At 42.3% G+C, this 17734-nt stretch overlaps 1 protein-coding gene across 5 annotated transcripts in view; it reads left to right on the top strand.

Annotated features, from left to right (window-relative positions):
• The window catches only part of PGAP5 (Per1-like protein PGAP5), a 65216-nt gene that overhangs the window by 22649 nt on the left and 24833 nt on the right, over window positions 1-17734 (top strand). For all 5 annotated transcript variants that reach the window (XM_075676280.1, XM_075676283.1, XM_075676282.1 and 2 more), the window contains exons 4-6: window positions 8403-8473; window positions 13730-13871; window positions 13943-14135. In XM_075676280.1, coding sequence (XP_075532395.1) covers window positions 8403-8473; window positions 13730-13871; window positions 13943-14135 — 406 coding nt within the window. The remainder of the gene's footprint in view (window positions 1-8402; window positions 8474-13729; window positions 13872-13942; window positions 14136-17734) is intronic.

Here is a 17734-nt window from a genome sequence, read left to right as displayed (position 1 = left end):
AATGGTGTTGCTCCATCACTTCACCCTGTCCGACGAAAAATGCAGCGACACAGTACACGAACACACCCGCTGCTAACAGTAGGCACCAGTCTTCGGAAAACTTTTCTCGTCATAACTTCACTCGGGAGCGAAATAAAACAACATGGAACAAACATACATACAAGATGTGTGTTCGTAGCGGTGGCCTTGGGTTCCTGTTTTCAGGCAAAGCTTAGTGCAGCGCCAGTGATGCTCACTGCAATGTTCCTTCGCCAGATCACGGCTCAGAATAAATGCATGCAACACAAATGGCGCATCGCAAGCTCGCAATAATATTTCCGGCATGATAGATCATCACAAATAGTTCTGGGATTCACTCTGACGAGGGGCTGAAGCACACAGCTGACACGACCTCGCGCAGTTCGAAGCGCGGGCGGCCATCTTTTCCGTCGGCGGGGTCACCGGCCGTCCGGCTCATGACGTTAGTCCAAAGTGTGCGCCCATTGGTGGATGCTCGAGTGCCTCTGCCTCGGAGGAGTAAACGCTCCCTTTTTTCTAAAGTTGTATCCAACTATAGAGAGTGACAGCATTGGGTAACATGGTGCCAGCCCGTCTAGACATAAAACAGAGTTCTGTTTCACTCAGGAAATTTTGCAAAGGCACTCAGGGAAAACCTGGAAAACTCAGGGAATTTGGAAATATCACTTGGTAGACGCCCTGTGTGGTAGTTTTGCAGCTATGGCATTGCTCAAAGTCGTGGGTTTAATCACGACTGTAGCAGCCGCATTTCAACAGGGGCGAAGTAAACAACACTCGTGCATATAGATTTAGGGATGCGTTAAATAACACCACGGTGTCAAAATTGATCCGGAGTCTGCCACTGTGGCGTGCCTCGTAACCCAATTGTGGTTTTGTACCTACAGCCTGATATGATCTTGACCGGGTGAGGTGTATCTTGTAGGGATGCATGACTTTCACGCGTCCCCCGATATGTTGTTTTCCCGCATAGCTCCCATCTCCTGTAATCCGGCTTCGCTGTGTGGCCTCGTGCTCGCGGCAGTCGGTGTGATTGAAGCGCATTGCGAGAGATGGTGCGAGTGTGGCTGTGCTAACGCCACCTAACGGCGGGGTTACTTGGGTGTGGAGAGAAGAAGGCTCTTTCTCTTTGGCTGGGGATCGGCAAGCGGCACAGACATGTGCGTGTGCACCGATCCATGCTTCTGCGAGACCGTCTCGCAAGGCCTCATTCGATCGCGCCACCGTTCGTGTGACCATACGCACAATGACCAGGCATTGGTGTCCAGCATGGGGCGAACATATTCGCGGTCGCGGTGAGTTGCACTTCCGCGATTTGTCGTGCGCCCATCGGCATGTTTCGTGGATAGCAACTTGGCTAGCAGACATTGATCTATGAAAGATGCGATTGTGATTGTTTGCACTACTGTGTTGTCGTTCCTTTATCCCAAGAACGCGGGTAAGAACCACACAATCTTCACTGCAAGAATAGGGAAACGACGACGAAGGCAGGCATCGTGATGTGATGATGAAAAAAAAGTAGAAAAGAATGTATTCACTTCGTTGGTACGTTGTTGAGACTCTATCCAAGTCATGGGGGCCAGGACAGCCTTTTAAATAACCCCTTGCAGCCTTGTGGTTGTCGATGTCTTCTTGGGGAGCCTGTGGAAGTACCAGTGCTTTCATCAGGTTCTGCAGTCGACGAGCCCCTGCCCTTCAGGTTTTCTTTTCTTCGTCCTTCCCTTTGTGTCTGCTCCGGGAATAAAGGGGTGACACTTGTTCGGGTAAGAGGGCGATTATGTCGACATGGGGACGCCCGCTTGAACGTTTCTCACTCTTGACAGGCTGATCATACGGGGCCCAAGACAGCCTTAATTAACCCCTTGCGGTCTTGTAGTAGTGGATGTCTTCTTGGGAAACTTGGGGAGCCTGTGGAAGTATCAGTGCCTTCGTCAGGTTTTGCAGTCGATGAGCTCCTGCCCTTTGGGTCTTCTCTTCGTTCTTCCCTTTGTGTCTGCTCAGGGCATAAAGAGCTTTTTCGGGAAAGAGGGCAATTATCTCGTCATGGGGGACGCACGCCTGAATGTTTCTCAATCTTGACAAGTCGGTCATAATGAGCCCCATAATACAATTAAAGTTTAATACTTCTACCAAGATCCAATGTGCCATGTGAGGAAATGACAACGCCCAACCCTCTGAGAGGTTAAGTATGGCACACAACAAACTGTCAAGCAAACACCTCTCCCTGTGTGTTCTGTGTACTAAGCAGACAAACAGCAGTGGTGCACGCTAGGTAACGTTTGACATCGACTCAACACTCTCGTGCTGGACTAAATGTTGAATAAATTAAACATTTGTTGTCAACATCGCCACTAATTATTGCCAATCAAAGCAAACAGCACAGAAAGGTTCGCTTACATCGATTCCCACAGTGCGTTGGATCCGCATACTTTTTTGCTGTTTCATCATAAAACAATGTTTTTTTACCTGCAATTAGAATTTTGATGCAATAAGAATGTTTTAGACCATTGATCCTTACTGTACTTCAGATGCATGGAGAACTATGATCCTTCAGTTTATGGTTAATACCTAATCGTCCCTCTTTCTTTTCATGCTATCAGTCTTCACAGAAGTGTTTTAAAATCTTTCTGTATTCTGCACCATGCAATACAACATATTTGTGTTCCGTTATCGATTACAGTTAAAACTCGTTATAACACAATGTATTATAACAAATTGATATAAAGAAATAATTGCAACTGTTCTTGAAATTCTCATAGAAACCTAAGGATTTAAAATGTCATTTGAACAAGGTAAAAGTTTATTGTAAATGGATATAGCACACTTCTTTTTTTGTAGTTCTAAGTGATGATTTACCGATCATTTCATGCTGAATATGCCAGAACATGGTGACATGCAATGCTGCTAGTAACTCGTATAATGCAGTAGTTCAAAACTCCTTTGAACTGTTGGCTACCTGGCCATGCCTGCACTCTACCACTACAGTCGAATCCCGGCTATATCGAACTCGCAAAAAAACGCCTATCAGTTCAATATAGAGCATAATTCGATATAAGCCTGCTAAATAATTGGATGTCATAAAAGCACATACCATTTATAAAATCACTTTATTGATGGAATTAGCTTAGTTTCGCATGAAATAGTCCTGCATTTTCTTCTGCTTGGGCAATTTCGCTGCGAGCGATGCACACACTTCTCCACGTTGTTTAAGGAGTCGGAGCAGCTGAGGCCGCAACCTCCCGCATTCGCGCAAAAGCACTGGACTAGTGCGAGCGCACCAATCACTTCGGAGGACGTGGGCAAAGGACCGTCATTGCTTTCCTCATTGTGCCCAATTTCACTTGTGCTCGGTACGATGTCGGCAGTGTAGTCTTCATTTTCGGGCTCTCCTGTGGTCGCGACACCATCATTTGCACTGACGAACTCGTCCACCGTTGAGTCGTCAACAGCTTCCGGAGATTCTGACAGCTCACTCCAAACTTCGGCAACACCGGCAACGGCTTCGTTGCATTCATCAGAATTTACAGTAATCATAGAGCACGCGGAAGCCGGCACGGCTGAAGCAATTTCGAATGAACCACTCGTACATGACCGTGCGTACATGTCGGGCGCCACGGGCACCGGGTCGCGAGTTTGGCCACTTTAGCCCTAATCTCCCCTTATTCTTCAAGATCGTGCTGAGAGTGCTCCTCGGAATCTTGCATGCTGCAGGGACATCCCGACTTGTCACTGCGTTTGACCCGATTTGTGATTTCGAGCTTCATGACGAAAAGCGAATTCTGCCGCTTCATCATGGCAACAGTGCTGGAGAAGGCCCACAAGACGCACACACAATGAACCAGAAAAGCAGCAAGACAACTCGCACTTTCGCCATCTTGCACGACGAGGGCACAAGAGCCTCTGATCAGCTGTCTGAGCAAGCGCTGCGGGTGGGCCAGGATCATTTTTCGCAGGGGGGTGTCGAAGGCTCGCTCAACGCTGCGCAGTCACGGTAGGAAGAGCGGTTGGATGGAGCCGCGCCGCTGGGTTTCCCCGCCACCACAAGGGGAAGCCAACTTTTGGGGGCATTTTTCCGCGGCTTGACATTCGATATACCGGGAGTCGCTGCTTTTTTTGTCCGTTTTTGTCCGATGTAAGCGGAATTTTTGCTATATATACTCATTGTAACTATACCTTGTCCAGAAATTGTTCGATATATAGAATAATTCGATGTAAACGGGTTCGACATAGTCGGGTTCGACTGTACTGCTTTGCCACCGCACACTATCAATGCCACCGATTCTCTGTGCTCTGTGCACTCCACATGCTGCACCTTAGTTGAGGGCTGTGTACTATTGCACCAGAATGACATACAAACAACGTAATGTACGATTTGCAGCATGTGGAAGAGAAAGATGCTTTAGTACCTTCGGCACTGTCTAATTGCTGCCAGAATAACAGCTGTACTTGGCATTCAAGGGTTTTTTAGTGTGTAGGGGGCCATATTTTATCACGACCTATTGCATTCTTTATTCTTTTCACTCATAAAGCCATGCAATCATCATTTCCACGGTCAGCTGCTCGATGGGGTGAGCGATAAGAATAGAAAATGAAATGGGTTCTTACAAAATACTATCTCTGCTCTCGTGTTCTTAGTGATCACTCAGTTTATGAGTGTTTCGTGAGCTTGCTGGTAGAGTGCTACAAGCTCTGTGCTACGATAAGATCTCCAATACCACTGGCAGTAAAAATCGACAGCTGCATTAGAGAAAACAATAATCTTGCTGAATAAAATACAGCAAAAAAAAAAAAATCATTGCAGATATTTGGTGTCACACTGCAGGCTTCTTGCATTGGCCTTGGCTTTCTTGGTGGTAACTCACTGCAACACCCCTGCCCTTAGGGATCATCGAGAGAGTAATGTTTGTTCTGACAGTGGGCAATGGTTATATGAAAGTAATTTCAGCTACCCCTTCATTTTTGGTGTAACAAGGTTTTACTGTAGTTCCTACTTTTGCTCGTTTTCTTTTCTGCCTATATAGATCTAAATTGATTACAACATTTTAATATTCTAATAATTGGGTCATTTCTTCTACACTTGAATTATTATTTCTTTTTGTTACTACTACAGGACCATTGTAAGGGGACTAAATGTCCTTCTTTTTCTTTTCATTGCAATAAAAAGAAATGCAGAAACCACGGAAAATTATCAAAGTAAGTCTTATGGGCACCGTAGACATCAAATGGACACACTAGTGATACTTTTGAAGTATACTGCTGATGTCAATAATGGTGTTTGATTATGGCAATGGAAGTTATCGAGATGTTTTGGTATCTAGCACGACAGTCTGATGATAGCACGAAAAGGATGACTTTGTGAAGACAATGAAGTGACGGCGATGAAGATGATGAAGAAGAAGACGGCATGATGACAACAGCAGCATTACCAAGACGGCATGATGACAACGGAATCTCAACAGCGTGACAAAAACAGCATAACAGTGGCAGCATGATGACAGCAGAATGACGACAGCGAAATGACAATGGCATGACGACATGGTGACGACAATGGCATGACAATCGCTGCGCACCTGTGCTTCCTTCTCTGCTCATTTGCTCCATAGGGACCAGATACTCCTCCAACCATTCACTTTAAACTCATGCAGATTCCACACACTGGTCTGAGCGAAACTGAGTAGCTGGCAAAATGAAACAGTGCATCTCGAGAAGAAAAACGCAGCACAGCCAGACCTCTAACCACAGCACCTAAACCTTCATACACCATCAAGCTCTCGCGTGACCTATCATACTGACCGCTAATAAAGAGGAAGAAAGGGGAAGACAACACAAAACAATAACACGGACAGTAACTTTCAACTGATTTATTTATGGCAACACATAGCAATATATAGACAAATATGACATGTGCAGAACGCAGCGACAAGACCACTCATCAGCCTAGCAAGGCAACCACTTATAAAAAAGTATCTATCTCCAATTGAAGCAGCCTAATGGAGGTATCACTTACACAGTCTTGGCCCTTCTTTCTTATGCGATATGCCTCCATCAGGTTGCATGCAGTCTGGTCCTGGCTTCTCCCCAGAATCTTTATCGCCTTTAAACTTGGTTTACAGAAGCAGGCATTGCCATGCACAGGCAAGTGTGCCAATTCGTGTTTATTTAACTTTTGTTCATGTTCTGTGGCTCGATCATTCAGTTGAAAGTTACTGCCCGTGTCGTCGCTTTGCATTCTTTTCCCCTATCTTCGTCTTTATTAGCAGTCAATATGATATGCAGTAAACACCAACTAGGCCAAACTCAAGTTCTTCTCGCATAACAGCACATGTGTCTCAAAAAGTTGGTTGTCATTCGGTGATGAACAGGACTCAAACTCAGTCGGATAGCTTGCATGCTGCACTTTTTCTCAGCAAGATACTTGGCCAGCACGCAACATTCACGGTAGCCAAAGAAAGTCATTCACCTTAAAAGTAATTTCCTGAATTATGTAACTACATAGCAGGCTGTTATTACGGCCAGGGTTTGTTTCTGATGTAATGCACTGCTGATAACTTACAGAATGACTTTAAAATTTTTTTGTATGTTGCTGTGGCCGCCAATACTGGTGCATCGATAGAACTTATATACATTGTAACAGGGAGCACTGCACCTAGTTGAAGGCAGCCACAGTTATTTAGGCACTACTAGGGACATGTGTCCATCCACACTGGTTGCACATAGTGAAATTAAGTTTTTTTACTGTTAAGCTGCATCTGCTGGCCGGCTGCTGTACGCTATTATAACCCAAGAAAGCAGTACATTTTATGTTTAGATTGTCTTGAAAACAATAGAATATTGTGCACATCTTTATTTTATACATAGCACTGGTTCTACCAGCTGTCATGTGGGTGTTACTGCTGCACATGCTGCTACATGTGCAGCAGTTCTTTGGCAATCTGATCAACGAGGTCACAATTAGAATCAGTATATGTAATTACATGGCTGCCTATAACTGGCATTCATGTTATTACTGTGCTAAGAAAAGTGGGGCAAGGGAGATGTGCTTCCTGCCTTGTCCCCATTTTTCTTTGTGCATGAATAACATGAATTCGTGTCAACTCACCCAACTTTCGGTCCTCCTATAACTGGCAGTGTGTGCTATTGCAGGAACTTCATGTAAAGCATTGTCTTCACTGAGTATTGCATATGCACAACAAATTTAATGCTGCATATTCACTTGTCTAAAGCAAGTGCCACAGCACATGCTAGTTTCATTTTTGTTACCTTGGCGTGTTGCACTGTCAGGACACAACAGTTGTCAGGACACAATAGTTGTCACATGAGTATCTAGGGTTGCTTGTTCGCTCACCTAGTTGCAGTCAGTGAGACTTGGCATTCCATATTGTGAACATTTTTATTGAGTGGATGTGGCAGATGTTTTGGCTAGTTATGTCTGTGAAAAATTGGCTGTGGCTTAGCTCAGCTATGCCAGGATATACATAGCATAAAGGTACAGTTATGCTTGGTTAATCTCTTGCCTTGCTTGCTAACCTTAGCTTGTCCGGCTATGGCCTTGTTTGGCCTTATAATCAGATGGACAGCATTGCAACGATGAACACATGGTATCTTTATTAAATCACATCTCGCTCAATCATTCAATGTCTGGTTGTTTCTCTATGGCCATAAAGACAGTCCGATGGTCAGAGTAGTAACATGCGGCTCGCTCATTCTTTTTACGCTCGACGGCCAACTGCCAAGTGACAACCTCGGGGTGTGAAGAATTGAGATTTTCCAGTCTTTTGCACCGACTGGCAGCAGCTCGACTCTCCTTTACCTCCATGTCGAGCGTGCTGCATCAACCGTCTCTCCCGCGCATTTATACGCACAATGTGCCCTCCTTGTGCATGCGCAGTACCGTGCGGCGCCGCAATCGTAAATGCAGCAGCGGGCGCACACGGCGCCGGCGCATCTGCAGAGACTGCAACGTCACACCTCTGGAATGCGCCACAGTCGTCGGTGGCGGCAAGAATGACGTAGCTGCGCCTCTTGTGACGTCACGCGGCTCTCGCGCATGCGCAGTATGGCAGGCGCAGAAGCACGCGAAGCTCGGCTCCGGCCCGCGTAGTGTCGCTTTACGCTATAAAAGATGTCCGTGTGATGTGCAAAGCAGCTACACTGCAGAGTGACTTTTCTTGGTGGCTAGCTGGTGACCATGACTAAAAGGAGAGAAAAAGCTCTGTTGGTCACATCTGTTGGCCAAGTGGCACACATTCTTTATAAAAATTACAGTGACATTGTAAGTACATACTACTGCTAGACTTAGGTTTTCCTGTATTTGAAGAGTGCACACTTGCCTGAAAGAAATTGTTGATATTGTAAGATGCAGAAATTTCTTATTGCTTTCTTCAAAGGGAATGGCAGATGCATCGCACATTTCAGACTGCTTTGACACTGCACCGTCCTGATGTGGTGGCTTTTTTAGGTGAGGCTTTTAACATTACCTATGCGTTACTTTTTAGTGAATGTTGACATTAAAGGGGCTCTGCAACATCTCTTGCCAATGTTGCTGTTTCCTTACTTTCGTTCTGCCGTCCCTCTCCTTTCACTTTGGCAAATGCAGCTGTTGAGCCTGGTACAACATATGCGATGCGAAGAGTGCTCAGCCGGTCATATGCAACCATGCTACATCTGCTCTTTCTTTCTTTTTTTGTTTGCCAGTCGTCCACTGAAGGTGTGCTATGTTCAACCATTCGAATAACCCTGCCTCTGGTGGCTTTTGTAATCGGTGACAGAATATGCAACTGTCTCATTGCCACAGATAAGACAAGAGATAACAAACTGAAATTTGGGAATGAGCAAACATAGCTGTTTAAGAGTTCCCTCAATGGTCAGTGGAAATAGAGGGCATTATTGTAATAGAAGGAACAATTAACTAATGTGTTTGTTTATGTAGATTTGTGGAAGTCCTTTACGGCCACATTATCAAAGTGCTGCAGTGGTGTTGTGACAAATGCACATTATTTACACTAGCCTGGACTTGCATAATATTACTGGCTTTTAATATTGGCTAATGTCAGGACCACTCACAAAGATGAGATCTTTGCCAAATATATGTTCTTTGCAGTTACCTGGAAACGTTTTTCACTTTTAAATTACATTTCTTCTGAGCTTATGAGCTGAACCCAGAAGCAATATTTTCTGCAATTCTTGATTTATAATTCAGCACACATTTTCTGGTTAATTTTCTTTAATCACGAACTGGTGACTTTGAGAGCTGCCTGCAAATTTAGGAACAAGAAGCCAGATGAAGCTAATTGTTAGTATGCAGACTCAGAAACAAGTGGCATCAATGTTTTGGCTAAAAGCTCTCTTATAAGAAGTTGCACATTGGAGGCAAACTTGCTATGGTGGAGCACCCAGTGTTGTCTGCTCCAAGCATGTAATCTTTTCTTCCATAGAGCCTGCGTACAGTATTGCTTATCAACTCTTTCATTCTGAAAATTGATGACTCCTTCAGAACTGATAAAAGGGACATTTATGGCCTTCCTTAGTAATGGAGAACATCTTAAACAGAAGTGCTGCCTTATTTAAAGTATTTCCTTAACATGTCTTTGCATCTCCATAATAAATTTTCCAATTCCACGCAGAATTTCATGCAAATTCACTAATCCTTGAACTTGCCCAATTTGACAGACAGATTGAGTTGGCAGGTGCAGTGCACCTGCCAACTCTGTGCACCTGTGCACCAGTCACCTGTGTACCAGTCACCTGTGCACCACTCACCTGTGCACCTACGCATGTGCCAACTCTATGCACCTGCCAATGCACCTTCCAGATCTATGCAGACTGGGGTGTAAAAATTTTGTGAAGTCTCCAAACAGTACAGTCCTTGTTTACAGCAGCACTCTACGCAACTGTATTCTGGTGCCACTGTTAATGACTGTAGCTGTTATGCAGTGGAATTATGCTCATGTGCACTACAATTACGTTGCTGTGTAAGGCAGTCCATTAATTGTCATGAAACCTTTTCAGCTGAAATATAGGGCTAGTCTGCATTTTTTTACCCAAACTGTTGAAAAACTAAAACATAGACTGCTTGCAAGACTCACTTCAGGGAATCGTGCAGCTAAATTAGAATTTTACTAGAGGGAACAACTTGTGAGTTTTATCTTACTTGCGCACCATTTTGTCCATCTTTCATTTATTTCACCTTAAAGTCCCGAAGGCATTACATAAGGTGTAATATACAATAATAATATTGTATATTACATAAGGTGTAATATACAACAATAATATTGTACAATAATATACAAGGTGTACTATACAATTCAACAAAAGCTCAAAAGAGAGGGGAAAAAGAAAAAGCAGTACAGAAGGTAAGCACTCCAAGAGCAATGACAATATTACAAAGTGGGACATAAAAGAGCGTTCTAAAACGGCATAGGAGGAGTTTATTCAGTTAGATTGCCACATGTGATTGTTTAGTATATTGCGGAAAGTTTGTCGGTTACTGCACGTAACTATATTATCGGGTAGGTTGTTCCATAGTGTTATACAATTGGGAAAGAATGAGTTATTCATAGCAGAACTTCAGCTTGTTACAGATGAAACACTTATGAAAAAAAAAAAAATTTTTTTTTTCGATTTTGTGCAGGGTGTGACTTCATTTATATATAATGAATTTCGAGGGTTATTTCAATGGTTGAATGGCCGTGGTACCACTTTCTTGAAATGTGGGCAAGCTGCTTGGTTGCAGAATTTAGTGAGATGGTGTTTATATTGTTTGTTTCTTTAATGATAAAAAGCCGTCTTTGTAGAGCAACTCAAATTTATGGTTTTCCTCGACTTCCTTGTTGCAACACTTTTGGTGTTCTGCTGCGTTAGATTGATTTGTGCGCTTCTCATGTAACCAGGGACATTATACAAAGCCATGCCTCAGAGTTGGGGAGTTGGGTGATGGTTTCGGGGCATCAGATGGTCATAACAGTCTGGGAGCGCGCGCAATCAGCAAAGGTGGCTGGTTCCATTGTGGCTGATGGGGCAATTTGAACAGTGTGCACCTAGGTATGATAGACAGGCATTGTTCAAGAGCAATTTGTGCAACTGAAACTAGATAGTGCCATGAGTCTGCTTTGCGCTTCCGTCCATGAGTGCCACTGGCTGACTGCACAGTACAATGGATTAATAAATTATGGCAGGTTGGAAAAACAAAATTGCTTTGTCACTGGTTGTAGAAACAACGATGGAGTTATCAAGGCATGGTGTCTATTGGACCTCTACTGCATCAAGACAGCCATCTCTATATCCACCAAATAAAAGGGATGAACCCGGTCTAGCAGTATGGCATGGAAAACAAGCAGAAAAAGGGTTTTGATCACGTCATATATATTGAGCCGTGTTGTACGTGAGCTGTTAATATTTCTGTTAATTCAGAAATGGTCTAGTGATCTGAGGAATGCTGTGGCATCACTTTTCACAACTTGTGCATGCATTTTCACTATGATTATGGACATAATATTTCTGTGACATATCTATGTTGAGGAAGGAATAAACTAATAGTTTTTACTACACATATTTCTTGGCTGTGAAAATTTTTAATTTGAAAATTTGCGTTGCTGGCGAGGCCAGTCAATGGCACTGAGAAGCTCACATGTTTATTGCTGGCCTTCAGTACTGTTTCAGTTTGAGGCTGGGAATTTTCGTCTGTAAAAAAAAAGGGGGGGGGGGTTAAAAATTGGGCAAAATAAAAGAACTTGGTGGCACAACCCATCGTTCCATTTCAAAGGGATGCCATAGCATCCATCCATCCGTCTAGTGATGATATTTCTGCGCTTTTATTTTTGCAAGGGGCCCTGCCTAGTTGTTGTGTTTAGAAAAATCTGCCCATTAGCCACCATTTTATTGTGATAGCAATTATATGAGCACTCCAGGCTCATTTCTGTCGTCGGCTTCGGCGTCGCCGTGACGTTCTGTATAACGTCCAAGTGCAATAACATTGTGGCCACGTGCCGTATGCTGTATGTGTGAGTGAAAGCATGTGAGGGTGTGCCGACGATAGTGGTTTGACCCTGCGTGCGCAAGGGAGGAAGGCGGGGAGAAAGCGCGCCGTCTTCCATTCCGTGCAAGGCAATGGGAGGGGGGTGTTATTCTACATTGCAATGCCTGTGTATGGCACAGCCTTGCAGGCCCTGTCTTGAAAGCTATCTGCGATGATAACAGTGTTCGCTGAGTGCTGATAGCTTCATGTGCACTGTGTTCTTGCTGCTTAGTTCGTGTTGAAGTGAGATGCAGCATGAAAGTCAATTCGCTCGCTGCTGCTGCCACGCTTCCTCATGCCAACATTTTGACAGCGAGTGTCCATGGTCATCAAGTGAGATGTGTTCATGTTTGCTTGTGCACGCATGGCACCATGCTTGTTAATTTAGTTAGTAAGCAAATGTTTGCAAGTTTATACGGCCGATAAAACTACTATCCTTACTTCATATAGCTGTCTCATAATTTGTTATCGCAATCAATGCTTTACCTTTCTGGCGTTACTGTGACTTCTTTAGTCATGCATTAAGAGTAAGAAAAAAAGGTGGCGGGGGTTTTGAAAAGCTGAAACAAAGCACCAGTAGTATTCCGAGCTAAATTGTATGTTCTCAGCTGCATTGTTCTGAATAATATTTGGCTTAGAATAATATTTAGGCTTAACTGTACAAGTTTATATATCCTGTTCAATAATTGTTACAAGGCTCCTTTAATTGGGACTAGGGATGAGCTGAAAATGTAGAAGCTATGTTCATATAAGTCACCATGAGAAGTATATTGTGTCTGCTATAGTGGTTAAAAACTGTTTGAAAGTAGAATTACTGACATGGTTTTGATTAAAACTTGAAAAAGAATTGAGAAAATTTTGGCTGATAATACAAAGTAATTGAGGGCTGCCCACACGGTCCTTCTTTATTTCTCTATGCTCAAACAGCAAACTACCGCAGATGAACAGAAAGAAAGCTTTCTAATTGAACTCGATTCACTAAAACCTTTTAATATAATGAATAACAAAAGTTTATTATAATAGCATTGACTGGCACTCTTCTTGTGTTGCTATTAACATCGCCAACTAAGTATAGCACAAAGCCAAGTTGCAAAATGTCACAAAATAAAATGCTTGGTGCCATCTTTTTGTCAAGAATAACAAAGTGAAAGCAAACTTTCATATTTAACTTGTGAGCTGTTCACTGTGTTGGCATTTCCATAATGACTAATACTCATTAGCTTTCACTGAGGAAAAATGCCATAATGAAGAATGACACTGAATTATCTTCATGTTGTGTCAGCTGTGCTTAAGTTTACCTACATGCTTTATCAGAATGGAAAAGGCTGTTGACTCCAGGGAAGTATTCAGTGGCTTCTAGAAAAAGTATTAACACATTGTTTTGAACTGTCTGAATCTGAAAGATGCTTCCTTTGTGTTGACAAACGGTGATGCACATCCTGTGGGAATGATAGTAAAAACTCACCTGTTTTGTTTTTTTATGCTCTGAACTGGTGCTGTTGTGTAAGAATCCATATAAAGGTTTTACTTACTTGCACAGGGAAAACTCGAGCTGTCAGATTATTCATTCTGGTTGCACGTGATTTTTTACTCTGCTCACATAACCTTACCTTCAAAGAGTAGTTTGCTCAACTTAAATTATAACTGAAGTAATGGCTGGCCATACCTAACTGCAGACTTGTGCTAATGTTACTGTTACAGGGGATGTCTTTGACGAAGGTCAATGGAGCAATGATGAAGAGTTTAAGGTGTACATGAAGCGCTTCTGGGATCTTTTTTATGTGCCTTCTCATGTGAAAGTTCTTGTTACTGTTGGGAACCATGATGTTGGTTTCCATTACAGGTAAGTAGCTATATAAAGTAGCAGTGTGCTCATTGCTTGCCTTTGTATAATTGTACAGTTTTCTCTTTCAGGATGCATGAATATTTCGTAGATCGTTTTGAAGAAAACTTTAACACTTCAGCAGTGCAGTTGACTGCAATAAGGGGCAACTTATTTGTCACCGTCAACAGCATGGCATTGTATGGTGACAGCTGCAACTTCTGTGCCCGTGCTAGAATGGAGCTGAGAAGAATAAGGCATAAGCTGCGGTGTTCTGAGAGAAAGGTTGGTGATTGTTCATAGCTCTCTTTTTGTCGTGTGGCAGTGATAAAATTTTGCACCATGAACACTTTATGATTGTGAGAGAGCTCCGTAAATTACTGTTTCATATTTTAATAAGCTATTGAACCCTTTATAGTTGTGAGAGACCTCTGTAAATTACTGCTTCACATTTTAATAATCTCTTGAGTGGGATAGACTTTAAAAAGCTCCTAAACTCTGGTGCAAGTTTTGTAAAGTAATTACCTGCCAGTAAAGCACCTGCTATATGCATAATAATGCTCCTCCACACAGTGTGTAAGGGTTATAGTCAACAAGAATGTTGGTGGCCTCTCCTGGCTGCGTTGTGAAAGGGTGTTTCCAATTTGGGTTGGCAGGCTGGCTACAGATAACACTTTTTATTTTTGTGGAAAAAAACAACGTATATACATATTACAAGGTTTAAACCTAGATAAGTGAACCTGAACTTGGTTTCTAAATTTTCTTTTCTTCACGCAATTAAAAATAAAATTGAATGTGCACTGCTGCTGCACATGCACAAATTGTAGTTAATAAAGAATATGTCAGCTATTGAGAACATGGTAGTAATGTCACCAATTTATTTATTTATTTATTATACCTCAAAGGCCCCAGAGATGGGGTATTACATGAGGGATGGGCTTAGTTTAACAAAACAGTGATTTGAGAGCAGCCTCGAAGTGATGTGCGTCGGAGTAGTGTGTGACGTCGGCAGACAGACCACTCCAGTCCCTTGCGGTTTTCACAAAAAATGATCATAGATGGGAGGTAGTCTGCGCCGAGGGAGGATACATAGCTTTTCTGTGGTTAATGCGGCTGGACTGACGATGAGCTGGTAATATAGCTGAAATCTAGAGTGGTGAATGATAGAATTTGTGAAAAAGACAGTCTACAAGTAAGACGTCGTGATTCTAGATAGTAAGACCGGCACGGGTTTTTAGTTCAGACACGCTTGCATGGTAAGAATATTCAGAGTAGATAAACCAGGCTGCACGGTTTTGAACTGATTCCAGTGTATTAGATAGGTTATGTTGATGAGGATCCCAGACAGAGCATGCATATTCTAACTTAGAGCAGAGATATGTAACATACGCTAATAATTTTACTGATGGGGGAGCAAGTCTTAGGTTCCGGTGGAGAAAACCGAGGGTTCGATTCGCGGCATTGGCTAAGTTAATGACATGATGTGACCAAGTTAAGGTAGTTGAAAAGGTTACGCCGAGGTATTTATATGAGTCAACGGATGAGATTTCGGAGCCGTATATGGTGTATTTCCCTCATTGGTGATGCTGTCTGCGATGGACAGAAACTAGTGAGGTTTTTTTAGTATTTAAATACATCAACCATTTGCTACACCATAATTCAATGCATTTTAGGTCATTTTGAAGCAAATTCATGTCTGAAGTACTAGTTATGCATCGATAAACTACACAATCATCTGCGAACAATCGAATATTAGAAAACATCTCAGTAGGAAGGTCATTAATGTAAATAAGAAAGAGTAATGGTCCGAGAACTGTGCCTTGTGGTACGCCTGAAAGTACAGAAGATCGTTTAGATGACTGCGTGTTAGCAAGTACAAACTGCTGCCGGTTAGTGAGAAAGCTACGTATCCAGTCTAGTACAAATGGATTAATCTTGAGACGGGAAAGTTTTAGGAGTAGCCGTTGGTGTGGAACTTTGTCAAATGCTTTTTCAAAGTCTAAAGAAAACCGCATCTACAGGTACGTTCAAGTCGAGGTTAGAACTTAGATCATGAAGAAATAAAGCTTGTTGGGTGTCACATGAAAGACCTTTACGGAAGCCATGTTGAGCAGGATGAAATAGACTATTGGATACTAAAAAAGTTTACGATCTGAGAGTAAATAACATGCTCCATTAGTTTGCAACAAACACTGGTGAGTGAAATGGGACAATAACTAGAGCACAACGATGGAGGACCTTTTTTTGGGACTGGAACAATCTTGCCTACTCTCCAGTATTCTGGCACCACTCCTGATGACAATGATTGCTGAAAAATAGCACATAACATCGCGCTCACATTTGTTTTGGTGTTTTTCAGCATTTTAGCATTTATTTCATCGACACCAGGTGATGATGTAAGTTTTAATGAATCAATTAGTTTCTCAATGCCGTAAGAACAAAAGGTAATATGTTAACAGGTTCAATTGTGAAGTTGGAAGAAAAAGTATGGTTAAGTTGTTCAGCAATTTTGCAATCGGGAATACGATGGTTTTGTTCATCAAACAGAGTTATTTGGGTTAATAACCTTCCAGAATTTTTGGGGGTTATTTCTTAACATAGACGGCAGCGTTTGCAAAAAAAAAGTGTTTTTTTCTTTATTAGCTAGAGCGTCGACTTCTATTTCTGCAAGGTAATATTTATTCCGTGTGCTTGTGTTGTTAAATTGTTTAGCCAAGCGAAAAGCCCTTTCTTCTTATTGTTAAGATGCTTTAGTATGATATTAAACCACGAGGATGACTGTTTTTCGGTTAGGGTGATAACGGGTACGTATCTGGCAAACACAATGAGCATTTTGTTTTTAAAAAGCAGCCAGTTAGTGTCGACAGTACACATAAAAAAGCTGGCGTGGAATGAAGCAGCAAAATGTGCGAGTTCTGTGTTAATTGCCGAGTAATTCCTTTTGTCATACAGTCTGATCACTTTGGTTATCTTTGTAGGTTGTATAAGCTGACAGGAGTACAATGCATGGATTATGGAATGTTAGTATATGGATTACCAATGTTAGTATATGCAGCATCTGTTTGTGATGCTCTGCTTGAGCTGCCCTAGCTCTATCAATTCGTGCTTAGAATTATGCCTTATGCAAGGTCAATATAAGTATTACAAGCAGTGTGTTGGCATGGAATGAAAAAAAAATTTTTTTTTGACCGGAATGAAAATGTAGCCAAAATGTTATGTATTGTTTTGTTTTGGAGTGAAACCGAAATATTGTTATCAGTTTTTGCCTCAATGGGAAAGTTGGCAATCTGAAACAACCGACGTCAGGCAGCGCATAAGTGCGTATCTCAGGGCTCCGCATTAGCGTGTATCTCGGGCAGGGATAGTGCGAGCGCTAGGTGCTTGCCCTGCTTCTAAAATTTTTGCGTGCAAACAAAAATTATTATGAACCGTTACGGATAATGTTTTCTTTCGTTCCGCAGCAGAACCGGAAGGGAACTTTTTTTTCAGCGGAGCAAAACTAAAACCACAGCAAAAAACATTTTGCTCCAACACCCTGATTACAAGTAATCTAGTGTATGTGTATGTATGCCTGCATGCATGTGTGTGTTGATTCTTTGGAGCATTTTCAGTGTTCCTCAGTGATGAACAGCCTACTTTTCACAGCCTGTCTTGTAGTACTGGTTAGGCAAATGGGTCCCAATTTAACAATATTATGTTTTCAGTTGCAAAGCTTTGTTTTTTTGAAAGTGTTGTTAATTGAAAATTTTCTTTTTTCAACAGTTCTGAAAACATACCAATGTTCCCATAACAGATGAGTCAGTTGATGTACTGTCAATGAGTGTCTTTAAAGGGGGGCCCTGAAACACTTTTCTAACTAATCATAGAATGGCCTCAATATGAAA

The sequence above is a fragment of the Dermacentor variabilis genome, chromosome 1, assembly GCF_050947875.1.
Source record: "Dermacentor variabilis isolate Ectoservices chromosome 1, ASM5094787v1, whole genome shotgun sequence".
In the NCBI taxonomy this organism is placed as follows: Eukaryota; Metazoa; Arthropoda; class Arachnida; order Ixodida; family Ixodidae; genus Dermacentor; species Dermacentor variabilis.
The sequence above is the reverse complement of the archived record's forward strand: the minus strand, read 5'-3'. Positions and strand labels throughout refer to the sequence as shown.